Raw genomic sequence first — 16262 nt, 5'->3', positions numbered from 1 at the left:
GACTCTAATGAGGAAAGAATGGCTTTCTGTGGACATTGCTGTAGTGGCCAGGAAGGACCACAGACTGTGGAAGGTCGTGTGTAATTGATAATGGGTCTATGCTAGATGTAAGTATTGAGACCACTGGTTCAAGGCTAGAGACCAGGAAAAGGCAGAGAAACCAGGATTTTATGGTAGCCTATTTGTGGGTCTGAGATAACAGAGTGGGAAGCCATTGAGCTGTGGTAGTCATGGCTGCCTCCTTGGTACATAGAACTTAGATTTGGATGAAGAAGACAGCAGTGGGTGGGCCCTTCTCCCTCAGAACTGAAAAGAGACAAAGAGGTAAATTGTCACACATCCCGGTGAGACAGGTGATTGGGGTGGAGAAAGCTGGAGTGGGATTCTTGGTTTCTAACCAGGTTGAGACCATACCAAGACCTGGTATAACTCACTGTAGGATTACAGGTTCAAGGAAGAAACTATCCTAGCCTGTTCTGGAATATGAGTTATGGCTGTACGTCTGTCCTAATATCAATGGCCAGCATGCAGGATGAGAAGTCTAGTAACGAGCAGGCCAAAATGAATCAAGAGCTGCTTTCATAGAAGTCACACATCTGCAGCTCATGCAGAGATGGGGGCTCAGCCAAACCTGATAGCTCCTTACTCCAGTTAGGGCCCAGACCCTGCCAGTGGCACCATGGTGCAAGGAAGTGCCTGATGCATCCACCCTCCATTCCCTTTGGTTGTCTGTCTGGTGCTGTTAGCCTTGAGCATATGTGAGGTATGCTCACAGGGGTTCTACACACACACATACACACACACTCACACACATGAGACTGCCTTCAGGATGTGACAGTGGAGTCCATACTTGCTGGGGATATCTGTTTTGAGGCACTTAGGAAACATGGAAAGAGTACATGTGTTCAAATGGGTAAGACAGATCAGCTCAGGCTGGAGAGGTGGCTCAGCAGTTAAGAGCACCGACTGCTCTTCCAGAGGTCCTGAGTTCAAGTCCCAGCAACCACACGGTGGCTCACAACCATCTGTAATGGGATCTGGTGCCCTCTTCTGGTGCGTCTGAAGAGAGCAATGGTGGTGTGCTCATATGCATAACATAAATAAATAAATCTTTAAAAAAAAAGGGAGGGGGGCAGATGAGCTCAACTAGAAATCTTGGATGGGATGGGCAGGTTTGGGAAAGACTGTAGCCTCAGGAGTGTGACTGAGAAGATGTTGGCTTTCCTTCCAATCACGATGATGTGGAGAGGGAGGGGGAGGGGAGAGGGAGGGAGAAGGGGAAGGACTGGTGGGGATCAGGTAGGGATATTGAGAAGGCAGTAGGAACCGTAAGACTAGATCTTAGGAAGCAGACAAGTGCTTTAAAATCTATCAAGAGTTGCCTACAGGGAAGCCATTGTGGGGGCTGAGTGAGGAGCCACCCGTGAAGCCACCTCCCCTCCCTGTCATCTCCTCTTCCCTAATCCAACAGCCTCCTCCTCCTCCACTTTCTGTTTGTTTCTTTTTCCTAAATGTCTCTTCTCCAGGTAGTTTGTTCTCCTTACAGTGGTTACTAGTAGAGATGACAGTCATTATCAAATAGGAATATCTGTAAAAGTTAACTTCTACATTGATTTATTTAACACAAATACATTGAACCCTCGACATTCCCCCCCCCCCCTGCAGTACAAAAGAACCTCTGAATTCTGTAATGACATTGCTCTCGCTCTCTAGCAGGCCTGGGTTGATCTCTTCCTTTTGTTAGTGGCCTGCCATTTTATGAAGCATCTCCCAACCTGTACTGGCAGTGTGGTTAGTGGATTTTGTGAAATTGTGTCTCGTTTTCACACTTCTCCAGGCACAGGCATAAATGAGTTGTGTAAATATGGCGTGGTCATCTTAAAATGCTTTTTAGAATGCAGTCTCTCCCTAGAGTGTTGTGTGCTGCTCTCGGATGTGGCATCTGTGGTGCATGATAGGAGTTACAGCCTTAGCAGAATGTCTGAGGATTGGGGAAGATGGGTGAATGGGCTTCTGCTCCCTGGGATTGCAGCTGAGGAGGAGCTGAAGTCCACTTCCAGGCTCACCTGTGTCTGTGGCTGCATCTCCTGTGAAGGAAAACCTAGGAGCCCTAAATCTTTCCTAGCCCAAAGTCCTTGTGCCCAAGCCTCTTGTCTACATGACCAAACTGAAGTGGCATGTCTCCTCTCCCTTTGCTTTGCAACCTGTGAATTAACACCAACCTCATATATAGATATATATATATTTTTTACATTGTTCTTTCTTTATCACTTTTACAGAGCTCAGCAGTCAGCCCGACTCCAGACATTACGTCAGAGCCTCCTGGATAGTAAGTAGCCACTCCTATGTTTTCATGGCTTAATGTATCAAGGACTAGACAAGGGTGAGAACAGCTGGTGGGTTGGACCATGATCTCTATCTGTCTTGTGGTGTCCCGTGGTAGGCAGTAAAGGCTTTGGCCCTGGGGAGGGCTCATGGCCCTGGGCTGTCACATGCTTTGGGCTTTGTCTTCCAGTAGTTTGATGGTATTGTAGTTTTCAAATTAGTTTTCTTTGGTTCTCTCTTCTTTCTCCGAATTAACTTTAGAGATTCATGTTATGTTTGCTAGCTTTATCCCAGGTTGATGCCTTTAACTTTGGAATGTGAAGTTATTTGTCTGCGCTTATTTTAATTTTACTTACTTTGCACACATATGTGTGGGTATATGTCTGTGAGTTGTGGGTGTGGCTATGGAAGTCAGAGCAATGCTATGGGAGTTTTCTTCTCATCCTGAACCCTGGAATCTATCAGGTCATCAGGTTTGCACAGTGGGTGCTTCTGTTTGCTTAGTCATCTTATTGGCCTATTTGTCTACATCAGAATCAGTCTTGCCCTCAGTGGATTCCTGAGGGAAGGGACTGTAGCCAGGATGTACTGGATCTAGAATAAAGATACAGGAGCTGATAGTATGGTTAGGTCCTCAAGCCAGTCCCACCATGCAGAATGTGGAGCCTAGATTTTCATATGGACATGGATTTTTCTTTTATTATTCTGCCAATTCTTAAGAATTTGGCTGCACAGTGCATGCATGCCCCATTCACTTCCTCGTGGAGTAACTGATACTAGGGATACAGGGATGGGTTTATTTTCTCTGACAATGAATTAAAAAGCAAGAGAAGGAAAGAAATGGAAATCTTGGGTGTCCCAGCAGAACTACCGTGTGATATCTTGGAAATTAGGATCCCTTCTTGGCTCCCAATTTCATTAATAAAAGAGTTTTAAAATGGATATACCTGTAGAAGTTTGAGGAGCACTTATTAGAACATAAAAGGGGAAGACTGGGACAGGCAGGCTGTCAACCTCTAGTGCCTAGAAGGAGAAAGAGGGAGAAAGGAACAAAAGCCAGGCTGCTTGAGATAGGCAATTACAGGTCAGCCATGTGACAGCAGTCAGCCTGGGGCCAGCACGGGCGCTTTTGAAAAAGTCAGGAGTTAGGGGGGTTAAGTTAGTTAGGGAGTTTAAAAGTGTAAGTTCTGGCCAGCAGCTGAAAGAAAAATACAGAAAAGAAGAAACGGAAACAATTAAACACCTTCTAAGTCAGTCTTGAGAAAGGCTTACACATCTAGCTGAACCTCATGGTAGTCAGACTGCCAAGGATAACCTTGGAGGAAGGAATTCTGGGAAGGAACATCCTAAAGTGAGCCTGCCTTACTACAGACGATCCTACAGCCAGGATGCCAACCTGCCCCATTGGATTAACCTTTACAGGAAGAGAAAAGGGCATGTCTCCACCTAGAGGTAGAGTCCATTTTTTTTACATGACCATGGTCTCCTCTAACTCTAATCCTCTCCCAGAATGCCCTTCCCAGGGCTTTGCCATGCAGCTCTTACTCTGTCTGAGTTATTTTCAGGGCTACCTTTATCTTACCCTAGGAGATCTGTAGTACATAGCAAGCTCCTACGCTGTATAAAAAAGTTCTGCCTGGACTTTCTCATGCCCAGGCTCACGCTAGTGCTTTATCCGGCCTCTGCGTCTGCTGCAATTATCTGAGTTATTTGTGGATACTTTCCTAACTGTTATTATAAACTCTTCAGGGACAAGACCTATCTTCAGGGTGCCAGGTAGATAAATTTGATAAATTTGAGGTCTGGCAGGGTTTGGTTGCACTGGGCATTTTAACCAGGACTCTCCCCGCCCACCTTGCTTCAGCATTGCTTGGTATTAACCATTGCTGCCTGGCCTTCCCTCTGACCCTTCATGCCTTCTCCCAGAACTGCCCAGAGAAGGCAGCTCAGCGAATTCCTTAGATGTGCCAGCACTAGGCTACTTCCCACAGTAGGAATTTTGGCACGGTCCCTTGATTTTCTGGGGGATCCTCTCACCTTCACAAAATAAGTATAGTGAATAAAAGACAAAGCGGCAGAGGAATGAAGTATATGTAACGGTTAGAAGTGTTTGGAAGAGTAAGTCACTACCATGGTGATCAGTTGGGGCTAAGAGCACAGATCTCAGTGGCATACTTTTAAGTTTATTGAACACTTACTGTGTCCTCTTCACATTTATTCCTCTGAGCATCCCAGGTGCAGGTATGACATGTGAGGAAATGGGTGTCCTAGCTCAGTGTTCTGCACACAGTTCATAGCTGATGATACTCTGGGCCAGGTGTCAGTAGTAGCACCTCACCTAAACTATACTGATTCAAACTTAGTAGGAATGTAGCCAAAAGCATAATAAAGCCAATTTTGAGCTATTGAATACAATATAAGCAAGCCTTTGTAGTACTAGCATTTTGAGTCACTGTCACTGTTTTATTCTCCAACTGTCTCTAGACCTTTAAGTTTGTAATTTTCATCTAACTACCGTTTATCATTTCTGCATATTAAAGCTGTTTTCACCTAACCGAAAGAGCTCTGCTCTGTTCAGCCAGCAAGTGGCACTTAAGGAAAAGCTGCTCTTTCTGAACCCACAGAGAGCAGTTTCCTTAATCTGAGAACAAAACACAACCTGAAGAGCTATAGAAAGCATTGGAGATTTCCCCAGCCCGTAAAAATATACCAGAAGCCTGTGTGCATGTAGGCATTTGGATTTAGGAGCCTTTATTCCACCAGCTTTTGTTTAACAACCTTAAAGGGCACCAAGCTTAGGAAGATTAACCAACAACCTGCTGGAGTCACTGTGGAAGGTGAACCGGATTTGTTAGTGGTAACTTGAATCCAGCGTGGCATATGTGATGCTGAGATCCAGAAGGGGGCGGGCTCCTCTCACTGGATGGAGGAAGAGAGAGATCAAGGGAGACTTTATAGAGAAAAAAAAAAAAAAAGAAGAAGAAAAATAAAAAACTGAGTAGCGGGAACATTATATTATAAAATTTTTAAAAAATGTTTTTTTTTTGGTTCATCACAAAATTCTTTAAGATGGAACTTCTAGAGAACTGTATAGACTCCCTCCCACAAAGCTACATTCATGCAGTGGCCTGTATTTCTTCATAAAGTAGTCAACTGACTTTCAACAGGAAAGATTTAAGATATTTTTAATTATATATATATATATATTTGTGTGTGTGCATATGCGTATGTGTATGTGCCTGAGAATTCAGTGTCCTTATGATGAAAAGTGTGGTTGCATCCCCTGGAGCTGGAGTTATAGGTAGTTTTGAGCTGCCTGAAGTACTGGGAACTGAACTCAGGTCTTCAGCAAGACCGGGGTTATGCTCTTAACTGCCAAGCCATCTCTCCTGGGCTAGAAACTTTGGTCAGTTATGTCCCTTGTTCAGTCTTCCTACCTATGAGAAAGATTGACACATAGAAGGTGCTCAGTAAATACTTGTTTAGTAAGTCTCACATGTTGGGTCGTCATATGTCTTTCTTTAGATATGATACCAAGAGTGACTGCAGGTCATCATATGTCTTTCTTTAGATATGATACCAAAAGTGACTAGCAGCTGGGTGGGGTCATAATGGTAATGAAGTGACAATTGGGCAGTAGAGAGAACAAGGGAATTACTGTAGACTATCAAGGAAGCGGGGCCTGATGGCTGAAGGAGACTGGGGAGAAAGGCGAGGAAGCACCGATTCCTCAGACTTTGTGCTTGAGTGAGGGCAGGGTGGCTGTACAGAGCCAGCTTTGGTTTGGAATGTGTTGGGTTGGAGCTGTTTGGAGAACATTCAGGTAGTGTGGCTGGCAGTCAGCTTGGAGACGGACAGAAAGGTGTACAGGTTTGCTGATGGGTTTCCTACACAATCTCACCACCAGTGTTAATGCTGCAAACGAAAGAAACTGAAGCCAAGAAAATCATCTTGTTTGCAAGCTTTAAAAAACAAACAAACAAACAAACAAACCACCAAACAACTCGAGCAGGAGTGCATCTCAGCTGGGCTGCTGCGTTCTTTGTTGGAATCTGGCTTTTCAGTACCCTGTCCACTGACCCTGGGCCTCTCTGTTACACACATGGAAGGCAGCCTGTCCACTGCCCCACACCTCTGTTACACACATGGAAGCAGCTGACTCCAAGTGATCGCTCACTTTATCCTTCCAGTGAGCGTGGTTTTGTTGAAACCCCGTGACTGGTTCTTCGTCGCACAGAAGCTCAGTTCTCCGCCCTGTGTCCCAGCAGTTCAGTTAGCATACATGGGACTCAACACAAACTTCTCAGAGCTGAGCTTCCGAACCTGACTGGTTTGGTTTAATGTCAGCAGCTGCTAATTCTGGTTGTATCTCAGTCACTCAGCCAAGGGTCCCATGGGACTTCTTTCAGCTCTCATCTTTTTAGATTTAACAAAGTCCTAGGAACTCTATGCCCTTAAGCAAAGGCAGTCCCCACTCTGGTCCTCAGTTTCCTCTTGGGAGCAGTGGAACAAATGACCCATCCTTAGGGTAACTGTTTGAGATGGTGTACTTAAAAACATGTGTTGAGCCGGGTGTGGTGGCGCACGCCTTTAAACCCAGCACTCGGGAGGCAGAGGCAGGTGGATTTCTGAGTTCGAGGCCAGCCTGGTCTACAAAGTGAGTTCCAGGACAGCCAGGGCTATACAGAGAAACCCTGTCTCGAAAAACAAACAAACAAACAAAAAAAAAACATGTGTTGAAGCTCTCGGATACTTCTCTTAATAAGATGCCGCAGTGTACCTCAACCATCTGGGGAAAGCATTCTTTTGTCAGCTTTGTTATCAGAAAGAAAACATTTGTCTGGAGCAACTGCATTCCCAGAGGTTTCCTGAGTGCTGGCTTGTGGATCTGTGGGAAGCAGGAAGAAATGGGTGGGGCACAGAGAGCAGGCAGGCTGGGTGGGGGAGTGCCGAGGGCTGCTGAGATAGATGAGGCCAGGCAGCTGTGGGAGACTAACGGTGGGCTGAAGCGCTGGCTGAGGGTGAAGTGATTCAGAGACACAGGTGGCAGGTGGAAGTTGTCCAAGTTACCCGCCAACAGCAAGGGCCAGGCAGGGCCCTCATGCCACCAAAGTCCTCTGTCCCCTTAGCTGGGGGCTGACAAAGGACAGTGGATAGCTCTTCAGTTGGGGGTTGTACAAAAGGGAGAAAATGGGATGTTACACTGATGTTTAATTAGGAAACCCAAAGTTTAAAAGCCAGTTTAGATGAACGTCCACCTTTTTGAAAGTGGTATCTGTAGAACTACATTCTGGGTTCACCATTTTTAATGGGAGCTGATTTTTTTTTTTTTTAATCAGAATCTTGGGGTGAGAGGGCAGAGTGTTTATGAGCATATCCTGTGGCCCAAAAGCTTTAGGCCTGACCCCTGAGCCTAGGAAAGCCAAATCCTTTTCTCTGGAGGTATGGATGGTCCCTCCAAGCAAACTTCGGTCAGTTTTCAAGTCAGGAAATGAAGGGGTTTTTTTTGTTGTTGTTGTTTTTTTGTTTTTTTGTTTTTTTTTTTTTTGGTTTTTCGAGACAGGGTTTCTCTGTATAGCCCTGGCTGTCCTGGAACTCACTTTATAGACCAGGCCAGCCTCAAACTCAGAAATCTGCCTGCCTCTGCCTCCCAAGTGCTGGGATTAAAGGCGTGCGCCACCACCGCCCAGCCTGAGGCACCTTATTAAGAGCAGTATCCGAGAGCTTCAACACACGTTTTTAAGGACACCATCTCAAACAGTTCCCCTGAGGATGGGTCATGTGTTCCATTGCTCCCAAGAGGAAACTGAGGACCAGAGTGGAGACTGCCTTTGCTTAAGGACATAGAGTTCCTAGGACTTTGCTATATCAAAAAGAATACGAGTCAGGATCTCTAAATTAACTTTTTTTTTTTAAAAAGGAATTTCGAAATTCATGGTTGTACATATCAAGACATATCATTACTCAGCCCATATGCCACCTTTCGCATTTAGAAAATGTAGCCTTTTATTCGTTCCGAACATTCATTGGGTGTCCTTGTGCGCGGTAGAGTCCACGGGCTCTTAGAAATCAAGGCAAGCCGAGGGAAATAGGTCAGTCCAGCCTGGTTCTCTGAGGTTTCTCCAAGTAAGAGATGAGCCTAGAAGGCTGCTTAGCACTTCCTTGGTTTGCGTGTTTCTCAGCCTTGAGATGGGGTTCTCTCATCTTTTGGGTTCCAGTGACTTCTTTTTTCTGTTTCAGCTGAGAAAGGGAAATTCTTTTCATGTATGCTGTCTATAGTAAGAGGGAGGGACCTGTAGCCTCAGGGTGGAGCCCTGAAATCGCTCTTGCAGAGCCCTTAGCCTGTGGTGAGCATGAGGTAGCATGAGCGGCAGCTGTGAGGGTTGTTAATAGTGCTGGGGGGGGGGGCACTTATCCACTGAACAGTGGGGACAACACTGTGTCTTAGCAGAGCATCCTTTCTTCCTTGATTCCTGGGTTCTGGAACCACTTGCTCCTGGGGTAGAGTCCTGACAGATGACGATTGGTGGTAATGATGTCATGAAACGCAAATACCCTTGACTCCTGCACCATTCGAACCACTACCTTGTTGGCCAGAGGGAAGTATTCCAAGACACCATCAGAGAACACGAGCTACATAGCACCCAGTGGTGTCACTAGGGTTCTGGCTCTGCAATCTGCTGATCCTGCCTGCTTTGACAGGCTGTCTAATCTATCGGTGCTTTATTTTCTTATCTGAAAACTGTGTGTGTGTGTGTGTGTGTGTGTGTGTGTGTGTGTGTGTATTAGAGAGAGAGGATGACCAACAGGCACTTAGCACAATGCCTTTTATGTGGTCCATATCCAGGCACACGAAGTCACACACTCATACATACAAAATAAAAACAAACAGACCTTTGAAAACCTAAATGAAACCGTAGCTGGAGAGATGGCTCAGCAGTTAAAAACTTGTGTAGCCTCTGCAGAGGACCCAAGTTCAGTTCCCAGCATCCATATGATGGCTCACGACCATTCATGACACAGGTTCCTGAAGATCTAGTACTTTCTTCTAACCACTGTGGGTACCAGGCATACATGTGGTACACATACATATACATGCGGGCAAAACATTCATATGCATATATAACATACATTTAAAAACAGAGTTCATATTTACAAGTAAATGAAGCACATAAATAGATGGCAGTGTATGTGGATGATACATACTGTCAGGCTCTGACAGCAGTGTATATGGATATGATACATACTGTCAGGCTCTGACAGCAGTGTATATGGATATGATACATACTGTCAGGCTCTGACAGCAGTGTATATGGATATGATACATACTGTCAGGCTCTGACAGCAGTGTATATGGATATGATACATACTGTCAGGCTCTGACAGCAGTGTATATGGATATGATACATACTGTCAGGCTCTGACAGCAGTGTATATGGATATGATACATACTGTCAGGCTCTGACAGCAGTGTATATGGATATGATACATACTGTCAGGCTCTGACAGCAGTGTATATGGATATGATACATACTGTCAGGCTCTGACAGCAGTGTATATGGATATGATACATACTGTCAGGCTCTGACAGCAGTGTATATGGATATGATACATACTGTCAGGCTCTGACAGCAGTGTATATGGATATGATACATACTGTCAGGCTCTGACAGCAGTGTATATGGATATGATACATACTGTCAGGCTCTGACAGCAGTGTATATGGATATGATACATACTGTCAGGCTCTGACAGCAGTGTATATGGATATGATACATACTGTCAGGCTCTGACAGCAGTGTATATGGATATGATACATACTGTCAGGCTCTGACAGCAGTGTATATGGATATGATACATACTGTCAGGCTCTGACAGCAGTGTATATGGATATGATACATACTGTCAGGCTCTGACAGCAGTGTATATGGATATGATACATACTGTCAGGCTCTGACAGCAGTGTATATGGATATGATACATACTGTCAGGCTCTGACAGCAGTGTATATGGATATGATACATACTGTCAGGCTCTGACAGCAGTGTATATGGATATGATACATACTGTCAGGCTCGACAGCAGTGTATATGGATATGATACATACTGTCAGGCTCTGACAGCAGTGTATATGGATATGATACATACTGTCAGGCTCTGACAGCAGTGTATATGGATATGATACATACTGTCAGGCTCTGACAGCAGTGTATATGGATATGATACATACTGTCAGGCTCTGACAGCAGTGTATATGGATATGATATATACTGTCAGGCTCTGACAGCAGTGTATATGGATATGATATATACTGTCAGGCTCTGACAGGAGTGTATGCGGATGATACATGCTATCAGGCTCTGACAGCAACTTTGAAGGAAGTGAATGCTGGGCATTGTGGTGTGTGCCACTTGTCCTAGCTACTGAGGAAGATGAAGCAGCAAGATCACCCAAGCCAAAGGCTCAAAACAAAGCGATGCCTGTGGCCAGGGCACATAGAGTTCCAAGTTCTGATTTTCTCACTTGCTGATTTTCCTGGAGGCCACAGGTAGCTGGGGTTGTTCTTTTTCTACTGGTGATTTTGATGTTTCTGTCAGCCAAAGTTCTCCTGCAGTGTAATCCAGAAAAAACCTAATCTAGGTCATGCACTTTAACTGGCCGGCCACACTGGGAACTCTGTCTTGCATCCTTGTCCCTAGATGGACCATCTTGTATGGAGCCACTGGGCTCCCCATTATCCTACCCATAGTGTTTTTTCGTTTCTTTGTTTGTTTTTGTTTTTGCTTGCTTGTTTGTTTTTAAAGATAGGCTCTTACCGTGTAGCTCAGGGTGGCCTCAAACTTATGTTCCTTTTGCCTCAGCCTCCCAGGTGCTGGAATTACAGACTCTCACTCATTTTTTTAAAGGACAAATGCACTCATTGTAGTGTGGAAGTTTTCTTGCTTGGATCATGTTTCTATGAACTCAGGCATGGTGGCCTGCCTGTCCGCAGAAATCTGTCTAAATTAGTGGTTCTTAACCCTCCTAGTGCTGTGACACTTTAATACAGTTCCTCGTGTTGTGATAACCTCTAATCATAAAATTATTTTTGTTGCTTCTTCATAACTCTAATTTTGCTACTGTTATGAACTGTAATGTGAAAAAAAAATCTGTGTTTTCCAGTGGTCTTACATGGCCCCTTATGAAAGGGTCACTTGAACCTCAAAGGAGTTGTGAACCTTCAGGTTCAGGGCTTTACCGGGAAACCCAAAAGCAGTTTTCTTCTCCCCAGCTGGTGACAAACAGGTTTTAAAAAAGAATGTTAAACAAGCTAACTCTATCTTTCTCTCCCTCCCCTTTTCTCTTTTTAAAATTACCTTCTCCATAGTATCTATTCTTCCAACTTCCATGCAGTGAAGAGAGAATCGGACGGGACCCCCGGGGGTCTCGCTAGCTTGGAGAATGAGAGGCAGATCTATAAGAGTGTCTTGGAAGGTGGCGACATCCCTCTTCAGGGCCTCAGTGGGCTCAAGCGACCTTCCAGCTCAGCTTCCACTAAAGGTAACCGACAAGCTGAAGACTGCAGGCATGTCTCCTCCATGCCTGTTACCTGAGTGTTGGCAGCGGGTGGCCCTCCAGCCACAGGGACAGAGCTCTGCCTATCCATGTCCAGGCTTTGGAGCCGCCTTGTGCCCCATCACCTGTTTTCTTGCCGGCCATTTTTCTTTCTGGTCTTAATGGTCCCTACCCACAACCTTGCTCTCTCTAAAAACATCTCTTTCTCTCTCTCTTTCTCTTTGTTGTTCTAATATCCCTTTCCTAGAAGTTCGCTGAGCTTCGGCCTTTCTTAACTGGCAGGGTGGCCATTTCTTTCGTTGCATTTTTTGCACCTGCTTTGCAGCACCAATTATTTTGCTTCTAGACATCAACTGGAGATTGATGACATCAACTTTTTAAAGCCCTTATGATAAATGAGCATGTTACCTCTCTTTTTTTACACCCCTCCCCCCTTTAAAAGCAGCTTTCAGCTTTAACCTAATGGGTGTGTTTATTTTATTCTGCATGCTTACCAGTGGATCGTAAAGGCGGGAATGCTCACATGATTTCTTCATCATCAGTTCATAGCCGAACGTTTCACACTAGCAATGCTTTAGGCCCTGGGTGTAAGCACAAGAAACCCCTGTCGGCTGCGAAAGCCTGCATTTCGGAGATCCTTCCTTCTAAATTCAAACCCAGGCTCTCTGCTCCCAGCGCTCTTTTGCAGGAACAGAAGAGTGTCCTGTTACCCTCAGAGAAGGCTCAGAGCTGTGAGAACCTCTGTGTGTCTTTGAATGATTCCAAAAGAGGCCTCCCACTCCGGGTTGGGGGGAGCATCGAGAACCTGCTCATGCGCTCCCGGCGGGATTACGATAGCAAGTCCAGTAGTACCATGAGCCTGCAGGAGTACGGCACCAGCTCCAGGAGGCCCTGCCCTCTCTCCAGAAAGGCTGGACTGCACTTCTCCATGTTCTACCGGGACATGCACCAGATCAACCGAGCTGGCCTCTCCCTGGGCTCCATCTCCTCCTCAAGTGTGCGAGATCTTGCCTCCCACTTTGAAAGGAGCAGACTGACGTTAGCCAGGGGTGAGCTGGGCGCTAGCCAAGAGGGCTCAGAGCATATCCCCAAGCACACCGTGTCCTCCCGCATCACGGCCTTTGAGCAGCTCATTCAGCGGTCCCGGTCCATGCCGTCCCTGGACTTCTCTGGCCGGCTGAGCAAGTCCCCGACCCCTGTGCTCTCTAGAAGCGGCCTGACCTCAGCTCGTTCAGCGGAATCCCTCCTCGAGTCTACCAAGCTCCGTCCCAGAGAGATGGACGGGATGGACTCCGGAGGGGTCTATGCGTCGCCCACGTGTAGCAATATGGCGGACCACGCCTTGAGCTTCCGGAGCCTTGTGCCCTCTGAGCCTCTTTCCATCTGCTCAGATGAGCTAGACCACTGCTCAAATGTTTCTAACGACAGCAGGGAGGGCAGCGGGGGCAGTGTTCATGGAGACTTCCCCAAACATCGCCTCAACAAGTGCAAGGGCACCTGCCCGGCTTCATACACCCGGTTCACCACTATCCGCAAGCATGAGCAGCAGTCGTCCAGGCAGTCAGACTGGCGCTCGGATTCCAGGGGGGACAAGAACAGTCTCCTCAGAAACATCCACCTGATGAGTCCCCTCCCTTTTCGATTGAAAAAGCCCCTCCAACAGCACCCCAGACAGCCTCCCCCCAGTGACTCCTCAGAGTCCCCTGCTGGCCAGAAAGCAGACCTTCCCTGCCACGACCCTCAGGACCAGCCCCACTCTGCGGGGAAACCCCTGGTCCCTGCTCGCCTGTCTTCCCGACATACCATGGCAAGGCTTAGCCACAACCTAGAACCCCCTCTGGACAGACCCGCAGGCCTGGAGGACTGCACAAGGGCCATTAATAACGGGAACCCTGTGCCCTACTCAGACCATGGCTTGGACAGGAACAACAACCCACAAAGTGAACTGGCAGCGGCCCATGGAGGTGGCATTTTGTGTGTTTGACCAGTCTCACCTCCCCGTCTCCACTTGGCTTGCTCTGTCCCTCCCTCTGTGTGCTTCTGGTGCTCATCTTCTGCCTTGTCTTTTGCTTCTGTTTGTTTTGCTTGGCAATTAACCATGGCTTGTAGTGGCTGCACTTCTTTAAAAAACAACCCCCACCCCTTCATTTAGACTAACCAACCAAACCGTTTCGAAAGAAAAATTGGCCGTTTAGCTCATATCCAAGAACTGGGTTCATTTGAACTCGCAAACCCCTGTTCACATCAATTCCCAGCCTCCCTGTGGTTTTTTGAGAGTCAGCCTCTCTCCGTGGCCCCGTGTGTATGTGAGTGTATGGTCTGTCCCTGTTACAGCCTGCATACCTCTTTGTGGGGACACTTAAAAGAATGTCCCTTTCTTTGCTCACCTTTGGCTTTCTGGTGAGTTGTCTTTGTATTAAACCAGTTTGCAAGTAAATAAAAAAAAGCAGGTGGGGTGGGGGCTTGGGGAGTTTTCCCTTCAGAATTTGTCACTGAGTATTTATCAGCATTGTTTATAAATTTGACCTTAATAATAGAAAACAAACAAACTGGCTTCCTACTAAGCCCTGGCTCGCTTTAACTCTGCTGTGTTGTTTTGAAGATTCAGAGTCACCAAGACATTTTATACCAGCTGATTACTTGGAGTCCACAGAAGAATTTATTCGGAGACGGCACGATGATAAAGAGGTAAGTCTCCCTACTTAGCCTCCTTGTTCTTGTTCAGGGAGAAAAAAAAATGAAGGAACTGAACTTTCTGGACACCTTTCAGAAGAGTGGTGGGGTGCAGGGACCAGAGGCTTTCCCAGAAAGCAGGACTGACTAATTTCCATACAGCCACTGGGTTATAGGTGCCACCTTCCTCCAGCCTATCAAAGGGAGCATACTTCACACTGGAGAGGATTGCAGTGGGAAGAGTGGAAGGTGACAGCCCTGGCCACTCTACAGTTTATAAACAATGAGAGGAAGTTGCTTGTGGTTCTGCCAGCTTTAACTTAGAAGGGGGATGCCCACGTTAGTGCTGGCAGACGCCACACAAGCACTTCAGAGCCTGGGCATTTTCTTGGAGCTGCTGAAATGTCTCTATGTGGGATGCTTTTCAGGGCCTGAATGGAGACTGTTTTGGAATATAGGAGAAGGTTATCCTGTATATTGGCTAAGTGGGCAGAATCTTCCCATCTGCTATGATAGATAGAGCATCCCGGTGCACACGTTCTGGCTGCATATTCCCAGGAAAGGGGATCCCATAGCTTAGATAAGTTCAGTTGTCCACTTTCCTGTCATTTGTTACGAGATGCAAGGATACTTTGAACTGTTGGCAATGGGAGAGGACGTTCAAACGTGACAACTCTCCACATGTCCTCTTCTGTGTTGGTCTAGCTTGAGTGGTTCCAGAGTTTAGGTGGAGTTTCCTTAAGGATTTAAGGCAAGGCTGACTTTGAGGGCTCTAATTACAATCATTGCTGTCGATGGTAGAACACAAACATGCCTCTCCTTGCCCTCCAGGCATGGTAAGCCAGGGGAGGCGTTTGAAGTCCAGAATTGTTTCAAATATCAAATCCTAAACCCTCAAATAATGAGTGTCTGTCAAGATTGGAGCAGATCTCCTTCCAGACTTTTCTGTATGCATTCTGTCAGAGAGACCAAGTCCGCATGCCATGAGAGGAAAGATAAAATGCCATTTTAGTAATGAAATGCTGCTATTCAGTAGGGAAGGTTTGGTGGGTGAGTCTTACTAAGATGTTTTATTAACCATTGAACACTGCATACTTCAACGAGAGAAGCTTGCATCCTTGGTGATGTTGAGAGCTTGAAATGGTTTCTCTTTACTCATGGATACGGGCTAAAGCACAGATCTGGTACCAGGTTGAAGCCTTTTCCATTTGATATCTGTTCCATGGATGATGAACTGTCAGCCAGAGCAGCAGTGCTTTTGAACAGGGCCTCAGGCAGGAATCCATCCCCACTGCTGTAAAAACAGCACAGGAGGGAATTTATGTCAACCCATTATTACTGTTGACGCTGATGATAATAGCCTTTCAGAAAAGGAGATCCCATCTGCCCTTGAAGGGCCTTTCGTGGTCACCAAGCCAAACCCCTGTTTTATTCAACAAGGGTATGGCTCGAACAGGGACACCTCCCAAAAGTGCTTGGCTAAAAACTAAGACTCCACCTTCCCGGGACAGCACTTTTTCTGTGGCACTGTGCTTTGCAAAGCACTTTGGTCTTGCTTACTCCTTATTACAGTTTTCTGAGTGCTGGAAGGTCCAGAGCCATTTGTTGAATTGTTATTTTGTAGACCCCAGAGGAAAACTGAGCCATTCTTCTTTAGAGCTGAGTGTCACATGAGTCATTTAATTGTCTGCTGGAAGAAGACTTAGGTC

At 46.2% G+C, this 16262-nt stretch overlaps 1 protein-coding gene across 54 annotated transcripts in view; it reads left to right on the top strand.

The window, feature by feature from the left end:
* The window catches only part of Sorbs1 (sorbin and SH3 domain containing 1), a 221916-nt gene that overhangs the window by 174641 nt on the left and 31013 nt on the right, over nt 1-16262 (top strand). For 37 of the 54 annotated variants that reach the window (XM_030250827.1, XM_030250826.1, XM_017318096.2 and 34 more), the window contains 3 exons: nt 2280-2329; nt 11693-11865; nt 14483-14568. In XM_030250827.1, coding sequence (XP_030106687.1) covers nt 2280-2329; nt 11693-11865; nt 14483-14568 — 309 coding nt within the window. Of the gene's footprint in view, nt 1-2279; nt 2330-11692; nt 11866-12377; nt 13845-14482; nt 14569-16262 lie in introns of all 54 variants that reach the window. The other 17 variants (XM_030250805.1, XM_030250803.1, XM_030250801.1 and 14 more) reach the window with 1 other exon arrangement.

The sequence above is a fragment of the Mus musculus genome, chromosome 19 (assembly GCF_000001635.26).
Source record: "Mus musculus strain C57BL/6J chromosome 19, GRCm38.p6 C57BL/6J".
Lineage (NCBI taxonomy): Eukaryota > Metazoa > Chordata > Mammalia > Rodentia > Muridae > Mus > Mus musculus.
Note: the sequence above shows the minus strand (reverse complement) of the source record. Positions and strands in the feature narration are given on the sequence as shown.